This window comes from Podarcis bocagei, assembly GCF_964188305.1.
Source record: "Podarcis bocagei genome assembly, chromosome: 11".
Lineage (NCBI taxonomy): Eukaryota > Metazoa > Chordata > Lepidosauria > Squamata > Lacertidae > Podarcis > Podarcis bocagei.
The window spans coordinates 62,914,235-62,926,904 of NC_138136.1; the positions used below are offsets into that span (position 1 = coordinate 62,914,235).

General features: G+C 48.2%; 1 protein-coding gene across 3 annotated transcripts in view; it reads right to left on the reverse strand.

Annotated features, from left to right (window-relative positions):
• Positions 1–6,051: 6,051 nt before the first annotated feature.
• Positions 6,052–12,670, reverse strand: part of MYORG (myogenesis regulating glycosidase) — a 30,295-nt gene continuing 23,676 nt past the window's right edge. For all 3 annotated transcript variants that reach the window (XM_081212864.1, XM_081212866.1, XM_081212865.1), the window contains exon 2: positions 6,052–9,538. In XM_081212864.1, the coding sequence (XP_081068990.1) occupies positions 7,304–9,340 (2,037 nt within the window). In that variant the 5' untranslated portion in view covers positions 9,341–9,538 and the 3' untranslated portion in view covers positions 6,052–7,303. The remainder of the gene's footprint in view (positions 9,539–12,670) is intronic.

Consider the following 12,670-nt stretch of genomic DNA (forward strand, 5'->3'; position numbering starts at 1 on the left):
CGTACCCCCAGATAGGAGTAGGAACAGGAATATCCTTTTATGGTCAGGAGTGCAGGAAGGAAATCCCTTTTATGGTTGAGAGTACCAGAGCAGGAACATATGTGATGTCAACCTGCATACATAGGCTGACGTGGTTGGAAGGAGGGAGAGGATGCCTGGAGAGTATATAAACTGCATGAAACCTGTCATTTCTTTGAACTTTCCTGTGGACCCACCACGCAAGTGCCTTCTGCTATCCGGAGAGCAGAATAAACTCTTTCTTTGAACCAACTCGGTGTCGTTTTGACTTCCTTCCTCCCGTCACGGAGCAACGCAGACCCAATCGGTGAACTCCAGTAAGGCTACACTATTAGTTATACATAACTGTGTTGAATGGTTTCTTTAAATGTAAAGGTTCATCATTGTTCCACTCCATGTGTATGTCTTTAAGGGGCCGGAGCAAGGGCCAGAGAAAACTAACGAGACCCAGCTTTACAGCTGTGAAACGTAGCAGGTGCTGCTGAGTTGTATTTGATTAAGGCGTGTCAGCATTTGGGTAGAGTATATAAGGAGCAGCACCTAGCTCTCCCATTACCCTGGGGGATGGGTTGGTGGTTGGGTCTGGTTTGTTGATGTATTTAGTTTAAATGGAGTTTTTGTTTTTCTTATTAAAACCTTTAAGTACTTTTTGAGTCCTTTCTTTTTAATGCATGATCTCCCCAGCAAGCTCTCTGCAGCGTTACTATACTGCAAAAGCCAACAAACTGTATATACTTTTGCCCCTGCTCATTTATCCTATTTCCCCCCCTCCCCCCAAAACTTGTTCTCTCTTCAGATCTTTAACCATGTGCACAGATTATTCATTCTAATTTGGCTGCTTGGGTCGGCTTCCCCCCGTGCTATCCAATTCCTATAACTTCTCCATTCTATGATTCTATGATTTGTCTATGTAGACCCAACATTACCTGTTCTGGCTGGTAGCAGCTTCCACGGCAAACAGAGAGTAATCTACTGCCCAAGATCCTTCTTCGCCAGAGATGCCGGGGACAGGATGTGGGATCTTTGGGGGAAAGATGTTCTGCTACTCGCTTCCAACCCAAATGTGGTGGTACCTTACGCTGGCAACTCATCAAGCCCCATATTGTCCACCAGGACTAGCAGAGGCTCTTTGCTGTCTCAATATTTCCCAAGCCTGCAATCAGACCCTCCAACTGTCCTGATTTTCCAGGGACAGTCCCAGAATTGCAGAAGCCATTCTGATTTTGGATTTGATCCTGAAATGTCCCTCTTTTCCTTCACTGGAGAAATGCTGGAGGCAATGGAATTTGTTGTCATTGTTGTTTAGCCATTTAGTCGTGTCCGCCTCTTCGTGACCCCCTGGACCAGAGCACGCCAGGCCCTCCTGTCTTCCACTGCCTCCTGCAGTTTGGTCAAACTCATGCTGGTAGCTTCGAGAACACTGTCCCACCATCTCGTCCTCTGTCGTCCCCTTCTCCTTGCGCCCTCCATCTTTCCCAACATCAGGGTCTTTTCCAGGGAGTCTTCTCTTCTCATGAGGTGGCCAAAGTATTGGAGCCTCAGCTTCAGGATCTGTCCTTCCAATAAGCACTCAGGGCTGATTTCCTTCAGAATGGAGAGATTTGGTCTTCTTGCTGTCCATGGGACTTTCAAGAGTCTCCTCCAGCACCAGAATTCAAAAGCATCAATTCTTCGATGCTCTGCCTTCTTTATGGTCCAGCTCTCACTTATAGGACATTCCTATTTTCGTCGGAAAAATGCTGATGGTTGTGGAATAAGATGTGCCTATTTTCATTTGAGAAATGTTGGAGGGTATGCAATTTGAGAACCTTTGAAACCAGCCATCCTTAACCTGCGTCAGCCCCAGCCAGGACTTCCTCCTTTGCCTTGCTCTGAACTTAATCTGCATTTGGAGGAGGCAGCTTTCATCTTAAAGGCACAATGAGATTGGGCAGAATCCTGTTTCCTGTAAGGAAAAAATGACAAGCCTTTTCTCCAGAGACGAGAGGGCAGTTCTCTGAGCAAAGGAGGCCTCTCACCTTGGCAGGGCGCAGAAGACACTGGAGAAATGATGGTGATCGTATGTGTTATGTACTGAAGTTCTCAACCTGGGCCAGCAGGGGGATACTGTAGATAGTTATGCAAATAAGGGATTGAAAGTGACGTTCAGTGATTGGATAGTTTTAGAAAATTGTTACAGTTACATTGTACTGGAGCTCTATATAAGCAGGCTGACTGAACCCTTCAGTTCAGTTCTGTTCTGGCCTGTGAATAAACAAGAGCTGTTTGAAGAATCGCTGTGTTGTCTGATACGTTCACCCACAACTTAACAGTGTGCAACTTTCAACAACAGGAGCCGGGAGCATTTTCCAGATCAAGGGCCACTTTCTTGTCTAGGCAACCTCCCAAGGGCCACATGGCAGTGGTGGGTGGAGCCAAAGGCAAGAGAGGGCGGAGCAATTGATGTAAATTTTTACCTACAGCAGACTGGTGTCCACGCCCCCTCCAGACAGCCAAGAGGCATGACCAGAGTTCAAGGATATATATCCCACCCAGGCAAAAACACCCAAGGGAGGTATGAAGTAAGAGCTGGAAAGGGCTGTGGCCTGAGAGGAGAGGGGTTGGCTGTGGAGGTCCCAGGGCCAGATAAAGAGCCACATTTGGCCCCCAAGCCTGAGAACCCCTTCCCCTCTTCTAGAATCAACCACCTCCATTGTGAATCCAGGACCCTCTGGCTTGTTCGCAGCAGGTGGTGTGATGGGCAAGTCTGTGTGGCTGCTGACATGAAGGTTGGGGGTTCAAGCCCACCCAGGGGTAGCTGTGGGCAGGATTCCTGCAGTGCAGTGGGTGCTACTAGGTAACTGTTATGTACTGAGTTGAATAGGATCCAAAAGGCAGCAGTCTAATTGGCCCTAGAACAATAGGATTCAGAATGCAGCAGTCTGGTTGGTCCTAGAACAATGCAGCAGTATGATTGGTCGGCAGGAGCCACCCAATCCAGCTCCTGATAGAAGTGAATCCACAACCTGATTGGCCTACAGGAGAATCCCGGAATTAGCCAATCACGTGGGGCCCATTGTGTACGGTAAATAAGGTATATATAGCAGACATTCTGGGGGAACTTCCATTCCGCCTCACCACTATGAGCTGAATAAAGAGCATGAAATCCACTCTCGACTCCGAGTATATTTCAGTAACCCTCTGGGTCCCTTCCAACTTACCATTCCGTGACTTGATGAAGGTTGTGTTTCCGATGGTTTGTGTGAAAAAGCTGTATCTCAAGCCTGGGTAAGTTATGAAACAGCAGAAATGGAGACAACCACCCATACAGTTCAAACTCACTGCCTTAAACTGGATTGTCCTTATTTGGCAGTGACAGACTGTATGTTAACATGTTAATATTTTTTTTAAAATGAGCTCAGGTAAATCCCTTTTTGCCCTGGAGCTGAAATGAAACACAGTCGGGGCGGCCCAGGCAGCTTCCTAGCGACTCTGCAGTTCTGTTCGCAAAAGACACACATTTCTGTCCTTGGATGATCTATTGGGGTGGCGTGGGGGGTGAGGACATATTTTCCAGCTCTGTGTGATTTATTTTTATTTTGAAGGGGCTCTCCTTCAACAGGGAAGTGTCAGCTACAGAGGCGTGTTTTGGGTGGCAACCTCTATGCAGCAAAGGCAAAACCATCACAATCGCAGAATTTGCAGAGCACTTTAAATGTTTGTGGCTTGCTTTTTTTCTTTAAGGGAAAAGCGAGCTGTTATGTACTGAGTTGAATAGGATCCAAACTGCAGCAGTCTGATTGGTCCTAGAAAAATAGGATCCAAAATGCAGCAGTCTGATTGGTCCTAGAACAATGCAGCAGTATGATTGGTTGGCAGGAACCACCCAATCATGCTCCAGATAGAAGTGAACCCACAACCTGATTGGCTTACGGTAGAATTCCGGAATTAGCCAATCATGTGCAGCCCATTGTGTAAATAATGTATATAAAGCAGATACTTTGAGGGGACTTCCATTCATTCCTCCTCACCACTATGAGCTGAATAAAGAGCATGAAATCACTTTGCGACTCTGAGTATATTTCATGAGCGATGACTCCATCAGTGAACATGTGTTGCTTTAAAACAAAATAACAGGCCATCTGCCCAACTTGCAAGAGATTGGGCTGAGATGCCTTTAAATGATGGCTCCTATAACTTTACAATCTGGCTTCATGTGGCTATCTGGTGGTCAGCATAAGATCAACCTATCACCATCCCAGAACTGCATTATTCAGTTTTCAGAGACTGTTTTCTGCAAATCAGCTGTTAGTTGATTCCTGTATTGCAGGGGGCTATGATTCCATACGACAATTATCTTTGGACCAACCCAGTCATGGTCACCATAATTTTGAATTCTGGTGCTGGAGGAGACTCTGGAGAGTCCCATGGACTGCAAGCAGATCAAACCTCTCCATTCTGAAGGAAATCAGCCCTGAGTGCTCACTGGAAGGACAGATCCTGAAGCTGAAGCTCCAATACTTTGGCCACCTCATGAGAAGAGAAGACTCCCTTGGAAAGATGTTGGGAAGGATTGAGGGCACAAGGAGAAGGGGACAAAAGAGGACGAGATGGTTGGGCAGTGTTCTCAAAGCTACTAACATGAGTTTGACCAAACTGCGGGAGGCAGTGGAAGACAGGAGTGCTTGGCGTGGCTTGGAATCAACTTGATCCCTTCCCCCTCTTTCCTTTTTCCTTTCTCCTTCTGTGATGGAACTCCTATTTGGGGAATTCCCTGGCTTCTTTCTGGACCACATAGGACCAGTCTGGTAGTTAGCCTTGGTGAAGACTTGACGTTTTCATCCCCCCAAAAAGTTTTTGATTTGAGTTCCTACTGAAATGAGGCTGCATTTTAATGTTGTATTTTAATCTTATTTTTAAGTTGTATTTCAATCAATTGTTTTTATACCGGTGTTAGCCGCCCTGAGCCCAGTCTTGGCTGGGGAGAGCGGGGTATATATATTTTTTAATAATACAAAATTAATGAATGTTAGAATGATGTCAGAATGAAGTTAAGTGATTTTAGCAGCAATGTTATTAAGGTGTATGTAAAAATGGATTGTTAACAGGTGAAAATCTAAAGTTATAATATATTAAGTTAAAGGATTAAGAAAAAACAAAGAGGGAAAGGAATTGCTGAATTAATTAATAGAACTGGAATACAAAAAAGGGAGGTGTGAGGAGGTCAGGGAAGCAAGGAAATGAAATGTAAGGCATAGAGATTGATGTGTTTTTTAAGTGTTTTTTATTTTTTTGTATTTTGTATTTCCCCCCCTTTTTTCCTTCTTTTTATTTATGTAATCTTTTCTTTGAAACTTTAATAAATATCATTAAATTTTTTTTAAATAATAAAAATAAACCCATACTTTCATAAGTGAAGGGTTTTCTTTACTGTTTATGCTGCCCTGAATACCCAGCTAATAGGTTCCTCTGCATTCCGTTTTACTCCTGGGCGCTACTCCCCATGGTCCTCAGCAGCACAGAACATCCTTCCTCTTTTCAGGATTCTGAGCCCTTTTCCTTTTAAAAAGCAAAATACATAGCTTGGGAGGGCGTAAAAATGGGAGCGAAAGGTCCTTAAGATGTCTACCACTCAGGGAAGAGTGCAAATCGTAATATGGCCTGCCAATTTCCCCCCCAAAAATGGCAGTCACCATGATGCAATGGGGAGCCAAGTAGGGGCTTTTGGAGAGTAGATCTCTCACCCATAGCTGTCAACCTTCCCCTTTTTTTGCGGGAAATTCCCTTATTCCAGCACCGTTTCCCGCTGCTATCCCGGATTGTTAGATATCCCGTATACTGTCCCCGGGACAGGTGAGGCTGCTGATCCCTTATTTTCAAATCTGAAAGTTGACAGCTATGCTCCCACCCCTTAAAAATTCCTCACTGCAGTCGACTATAAGGAGAAGGATTCCCCTTGTCAAATCCTAATGAAAACCATGACACACCAGGTTGCATTAGCTTCAGTTTGCCTTCCAGAAGGAGAAACCACGAATCTGCCCATTTGGCACAGCATCACTTGGGAGCAGGACGAACCATTTTTATTCCAGGTCCTATTAGTAAGTTAACAGTAGAGCTTTGATGCCCCTGCTCTCACCGCCCCCCCCCCCAGTTGCCTCTTTGAACACACAAGAGTCCCGTGGGCTGCCAACAAGAGCTTGCCGTCTTGTCTGGAAGAGTCTGGCGATGCCCTTCTTCCTGGGAACCGTTGATGAGTTGAAAGTCAATCCTTTATTGGCAACACAGCTGCAAAGGCACCTTTGAAAATAACCCCAGAGGAGGCGCAGCAGCAACAACAGCAGCAAGGAAGGGCTTTTAAGTCCCGATCCACACCTCTAAAACACACCTGTTCACTGTGAGAGCAAGCATGCCACCCATATATCGGAGATTATCATCCTTTTTGCTAGCCAAAGATTGCCTTGGCAAGAAGGTGGCTGGCATCAGCGAGGGGAAAGCTGAGATGCCAGTCCTGTTCAAAAGCTCCAGAGCTGAGTAACCAGCCCAGCCTGGTAACTAAAGGCCTACACAACATGATAAGCCAGCCTCATCTAACACCAGACGAGGAATATATATATGTATGTGTGTGGGTATCTGTGCCTGTAATAAACCGAAGTTATACTCTTTAGGAAAACCTCCCCAGTTATTTCAAATAATAGCTTACTGCACTGTAAAATGTAAGGCTAGTTGTGCTATAGCAACCCTGAATACCTCTGGGGAAAGAACCCCTTTCCTAGAAGGGCAGGGATCCTTTGCTCATAGCTCAAGGTTTTCCCTTGGCTCATATTTGGAAAAACTATAGGCAGGGAACAGCTTCCCACAGCTTAAAAAAAGGATCCATTCTGGACGGTCTGGCTAACAGCCTGCAACGTGCACCCAATCCGAGGCACCAGAGACACTACAGATGGGTTTGTAAATAATCGCAGCTGGCATTGGAAAGGCCCCCAAGGCCCACATCGAAAAATGGAACAAATTTGCTTGGGGCTGAGATCCTGTGCAGTTATGGGCCTTGCGAGGGGAGACCGGAAAGACCGTTTCCTCGAATGTGCAAATCCCACGCCATTGTGATCCAGCATTTTTCTAGATCACAAGAACGAAGCTAGATCTTTACAGCATATGCGAGGGACAAATATATAGCCATTTCCAGTCTCCCACCCCTTTCTGCCTCCTTAACGGATTAGAATTATTTGTTGTTAATATTCCTAGAATAAGGCCTGGTTGACTTTCACTAAGCTTCAAAGCTGGTGGTGGCAGCAGTAGCTGAAGGCGGTTAGGACACCCACACAAAATAAGCTACTTCATCCAAATCGACAGGATAATCCGTCACCAAGGTGGGTGTCTTTTCAAAGAGCTCCCCTTTGTAGCTGCGCCATTTGCCAGCTGGGATGTAAATGTCCCTCTCTTGCTTGCCCATCTCCAAGACGGGAGCCACCATCAGGGTGTCCCCAATCAGGAACTGGGAATCGATCTTGTGTGCAGCCTCATCGTGGGGAGAAATCCACCAGATGGGCCGGATGATGGGGTCCCCAGTGTCTGTGATCTCCCCGGCCAGCTCCAGCAAGAGGGGGGCAACCAAAGACTCGTGGAGCCTGGTGAACTTCAGGGCGATGTCTATGACCTCTCTGTCGTAGAGCCATGGTGGAATGGAGAACTGCATGGAAGGCATAAAGGCCGACAGCTCAAGCCATCGGATGTAGAGCTCTTGGTCGGGGATTTCCACCGCCCCATCCGTCTTGTTGGGAAAGAAGTTCCCGCCAATCATGTCGGCCGATATGAAAGGGTATCCCAGCATGCTGATGGTCAAGACGGTCGGTATCAAGGACTTCAGCCCAAGCTCATAACCCCAGACAGAATCCCTGTCAATGATGCGGAAGAAGCAGGAGATGTTCTGAGACTGGTAGCCAACCCTGACCTCCGCTAGCTCGTAAAATGGGATGGCCATTTCCGTGTAGCGCCTGGACCAAATGCTGGGGTCCGACAAGGGGCGGAAGGTGCTGAACTGTTTGGGAAGGTAGCTGGTCTCGCCTGCATCAAACTTGAAGGAAGAGATGCCGTACTTACTCCGGAGTTGCCTCAGGTGGCTCTGGAACCAATCCCTGGCCGCAGGGTTGGTGAAATCCAATATGGCGCCAATCCCGTTCCACCATTCGACCATAGCAGGAAGCCTCCCTGTCGGCTCCTTGATGAAAAGCTGTCTCTCTATTCCTACCCCAAAGTTGGAGGAATTGTAGTTTATGAACGGGTGCGTCCAGAGAGTGACCTGAAACCCGTCTTCTTTGAGTTTCTTGAATGTCTCTGTCACGTTCGGGAACTTGACCGGGTCAAAGTCGAAGTCCCCGTACGCTTGCGTGTAGGTGTCGTCTATCTCAATGTGGCTCCAGTTGAACTTGTACTTTTTGATCTTCTCAGCAAAGCGCAGCAGCTTGTCCTGGTCAATGTCGTTTTTGTACAAGGCCCAGGTTGACCAGATCGGGTACTTGAAGGCGTTTTCCGAGGGGATCTTTGAAGGCTTGTAGAAATACTTCCTCACCATGTACTTGTGGATGGAGGTCACGTCGGAGCCGATACAGACACGGTAGCTCAGCTCTGGGAACGGCGGCTGCCCCAGCGGAGGCTTGTAGGGGGAATCTTTGTACCTGGCCTGGAAGACGAGGGACCTTTCGGAGGCGTTGAACCCGAGGTGGAAGGGCACAGAGTCGTTGATCTTGATGGCGGCTGCTTTGGAGGACAGCCAGTACCTCTCTAGGATGCCCCCAAAGCTGTTCCTGAAAGAGTACACGTCGCTGGTCACAAACGGCATGGGCTCCTGGTACCCGGGCAGCTTAATGGGCCAGTGCTGCACGCTCATCTCGCAGCCCCCATACCAGTGGGCGTCCCCCCAGAACATCTTGTGCTCCACCACGGTGTCCGCCACAAACTCCTCCCAGCGGACCCGGTAGCACATCACCGTGTCTTTTGGGGTGACGATCTTAATGAAGAAGTTGAGCTTCCCTTTGTCAGTCCTGGTGCAGGTTAGATTCGCACCCTCCCTGGAGCAAGACTCCAAGTCAAGGATACCTGACTGGAAGGCCAACCTGAAGACGATCTCCCCATCCTGGTTTTTGATGGTGAAGCCGTCCTGATGGAGGTCCATTTGCTCAGTCTTCAGCCTCTCCGCTTTCCGAAGGGATGACACATAGTAGCACCAGGCCACCACGGCTGCGATGAGCAGGATGAGGCCGAGCACAATGGCCACTATCATGGGTTTCAACTCCTTCACCGGCTTCTGCTTCACGGGGGTGAAGTTCTCCGGCAGAAACGAGTACATGGCTGTGTCTTATCTGGAGGAGCTCTTTCCAAAACAGAGATCTTGTCACCTTATCTGCAAATATCTGTCTTGTAGCAAAGGGCTCTCTGCCCTCCACTCCTTATGACCGGGTCTCTCTCATTGAAATAAGGGCGTTTGTCTTCGTTAGAATACACACCATTTTCTTTCCGGTCCAATTCAATTCCAGAATGCAATTATCTGGAAGGCAAGAAGGGGGAAAAGAGGGAGAATGAGGAAAGGAGGCCAGGAAAACGATGGAGCGAAAACAGGGACCCCCAACCTTTAAGGACATATTTCAGAATCGAAGAACGAAATACAAATATCACTGAATTAAAACATGTTCAGAATTGCCTCCCACTCCCAACAGGCAAATCACATATATAAAAAAACAGAAAAACAGGCAATTCCCGAAACAACCCACCTCAAAAGTAAAAACAAAAAACACCCCTCAATTTACAACTAAATAAAAACTAAAAACTGGGAGGGGCCAGGAGCCTTGGTAGGTGCCAAGACCATGGTGCCCACGAGTGCCATGTTGGGGACCCCAGGCTTAAGAAGAAGAAGAAGAAGAAGAGTTTGGATTTGATATCCCGCCTTTCACTCCCTTTAAGGAGTCTCAAAGCGGCTAACATTCTCCTTTCCCTTCCTCCCCCACAACACACACTCTGTGAGGTGAGTGGGGCTGAGAGACTTCAGAGAAGTGTGACTGGCCCAAGGTCACCCAGCAGCTGCATGTGGAGGAGCGGGGAAGCGAACCCGGTTCCCCAGATTACGAGACTACCGCTCTTAAAAGGTTTATATGTCCTTTACTTTAGTGTATCCGCTGGTGGCTTGTTAAGTTGGCCTGGCTGTCTAACCACTGGGCTTTATGAATGCAAGGCCTCATAACCCAGTGGCTGCTTTTGCCAGCTGAAAATAGCTGGTGGTGCTTGGCGTGGGGGGACGGACACAACAGCAAGGGAGCCAATGGCACAGATTTGCTTCCATGTGGCTGGAATGCTATAACCCGCCCCCCCCCCAGAACACACACACACACACCCCTGTGGTGGCAACTGTCCTACTGCCTTTATGCCTGAATTTGGCACAACACATTGCCTTTCACGTAGGTACTGCAAATCCTAGAATGCCCTCCCCACCATATTTGCATTAGAGGACAAATGCAGAATTGGGAAGTCTCCTGTTTGCCTGTACGAATGAGAAGTGCTCCCTTGACTTTAGGAGACAGATTTGTTCCCGTCTCCAATAACAGGGATCCCGTAGTCCCTGGCCTTTAAATCCATTACAGGCCGTTCTGCCCAAGGTTGCTTAAATGCACACACGCACAGCATTTAAATGTGGGGCCCTCCAGGAACGCCCCCCCCCTTTACTGTGCATTGCTGGTGATTTGTGCTCAGGATGGTGTTGCAGCGGTTACACACAAACCCACTTTCAATACTGTTTGCTACAGGGATACAGTCAGTAGGTGGGAATTAGAGGGCGTCAGACCGGCTAAGCTCTAGGTAGAAGCTTGCCAATGGCAGCAATGGAGCAGAGCTTCCTCAGGGAAAGAGGGCAGAGATATTGAAGCAGGGGTCGGATTGCACTGAGTTGGGGCTTGAACCTGGTGACTTCAGAGATCCCCCCCCCCCTGCTCAGTGAAGTAAAAGGAGGAGGCCTTGAAACATCTGCTGCGATGAAGGCAGCTGCAGTGCTGTTTGTTAGCTCAGAGCCAAACCGCTGTTCTCAGCACCTCCATGAAGCCATGCTAATTAACATCTTACCAAGGGTGACGCTAAATAGGGATCACAAACCTGCAAAATCAGGTTTCATCTTTCGCTGGAAGAGGAACGCGTAACCCCGAGGGAGGTTTCAGGTTGCGGCTGGCATGGGGAGCGCCTCTCCCACTCCCAATGTTGTCATCGTATCCAAATGCCGCTGGTTAGAGAAGCAAGTTATTTTTTGCTAACAGACCCTGGGGCCTCTCTAGGGAATATTCCTAAGGGGCAGCCGTCCTCCTGCCTGCCTCCCCACACTTGCTGCTGCTGCTGCTTGGAATAGTAAAGGTAAAGGGACCCCTGACCATTAGGTCCAGTTGTGGCTGACTCTGGGGTTGCAGCGCTCATCTTGCTTTCAGGCCGAGGGAGCCGGCGTACAGCTTCCGGGTCATGTGGCCAGCATGAATAAGCCACTTCTGGCAAACCAGAGCAGCGCATGGGAACGGAAACCTTCCTGCTGGAGTGGTACCTATTTATCTACTTGCACTTTGACATGCTTTCGAACTGCTAGGTTGGCAGGAGCAGGGACCGAGCAACGGGAGCTCACCCCGTTGCGGGGATTCGAACCACCGACCTTCTGATCAGCAAGTCCTAGGCTCTGTGGTTTAACCCTTGGAACAGTATCAGCTGCCAAAAGATGGGCCTGCTAATCCCAGTTTCTGAGATGTAATATCCAGCCACAGCACATGGCTGTTTTTCGCTCGCTTTGGCCAAATGCAGATGGCATGGGTCTGCAATTCTGGCTCCAACGCAATTTCTAGGCAGCAGGTGACTTGCGAAGCAGGTCACTTGACTGGATACCTGAGTCAAAATGTAAGCCCTATCTACACTAAACATTTAAAGCAGTATAATCATCATAATCATCATCATCATTTTATTATCTATACCCCACCCATCTGGCTGGGTTTCCCCAGCCACTTTAGGCGGCTCCCAATAGAACACTAAAAATAGAATAAAACTTCAAACATTAAAAACTTCCCTAAACAGGGCTGCCTTCAGATGTCTTATAAAAGTCAGATAGTTGTTTATTTCCTTGACATCTGACGGGAGGGCGTTCCACCACTGAGAAGGCCCTCTGCCTGGTTCCCTGTAACCTCACTTCTCGCAGGGAGGGAACCGCCAGAAGACCCTTGGAGCTGGATCTCAGTGCCCGGGCAGAACGATGGAGGTGGAGACGCTCCTTCGGGTATACTGGACCGAGGCCGTTTAGGGCTTTAAAGGTGAACACCAACACTTTGAATTGTGCTTGGAAACATCCTGGGAGCCAATGTAGGTCTTTCAGGACCGGTGTTATGTGGTCTCGGCGGCCACTCCCAGTCCCCAGTCTAGCTGCCGCATTCTGGATTAGTTGTAGTTTCTGAATCACCTTCAAAGGTAGCCCCACGTGGAGCACATTGCAGTAGTCCAAGCGGAAGATAACTAGAGCGTGCACAACTTTAAACACTTGTGGCTTCCCCACAGAACCCAGAGGACTGTGGTTTGTTAAACGGGCTGAGATTTGTTTGGAGACCCCCGTTCCCTGAACAGAGCTACAATTCCCCAGAGGGATAGGTTAACAGTCTGTTCCTCTCCCCAG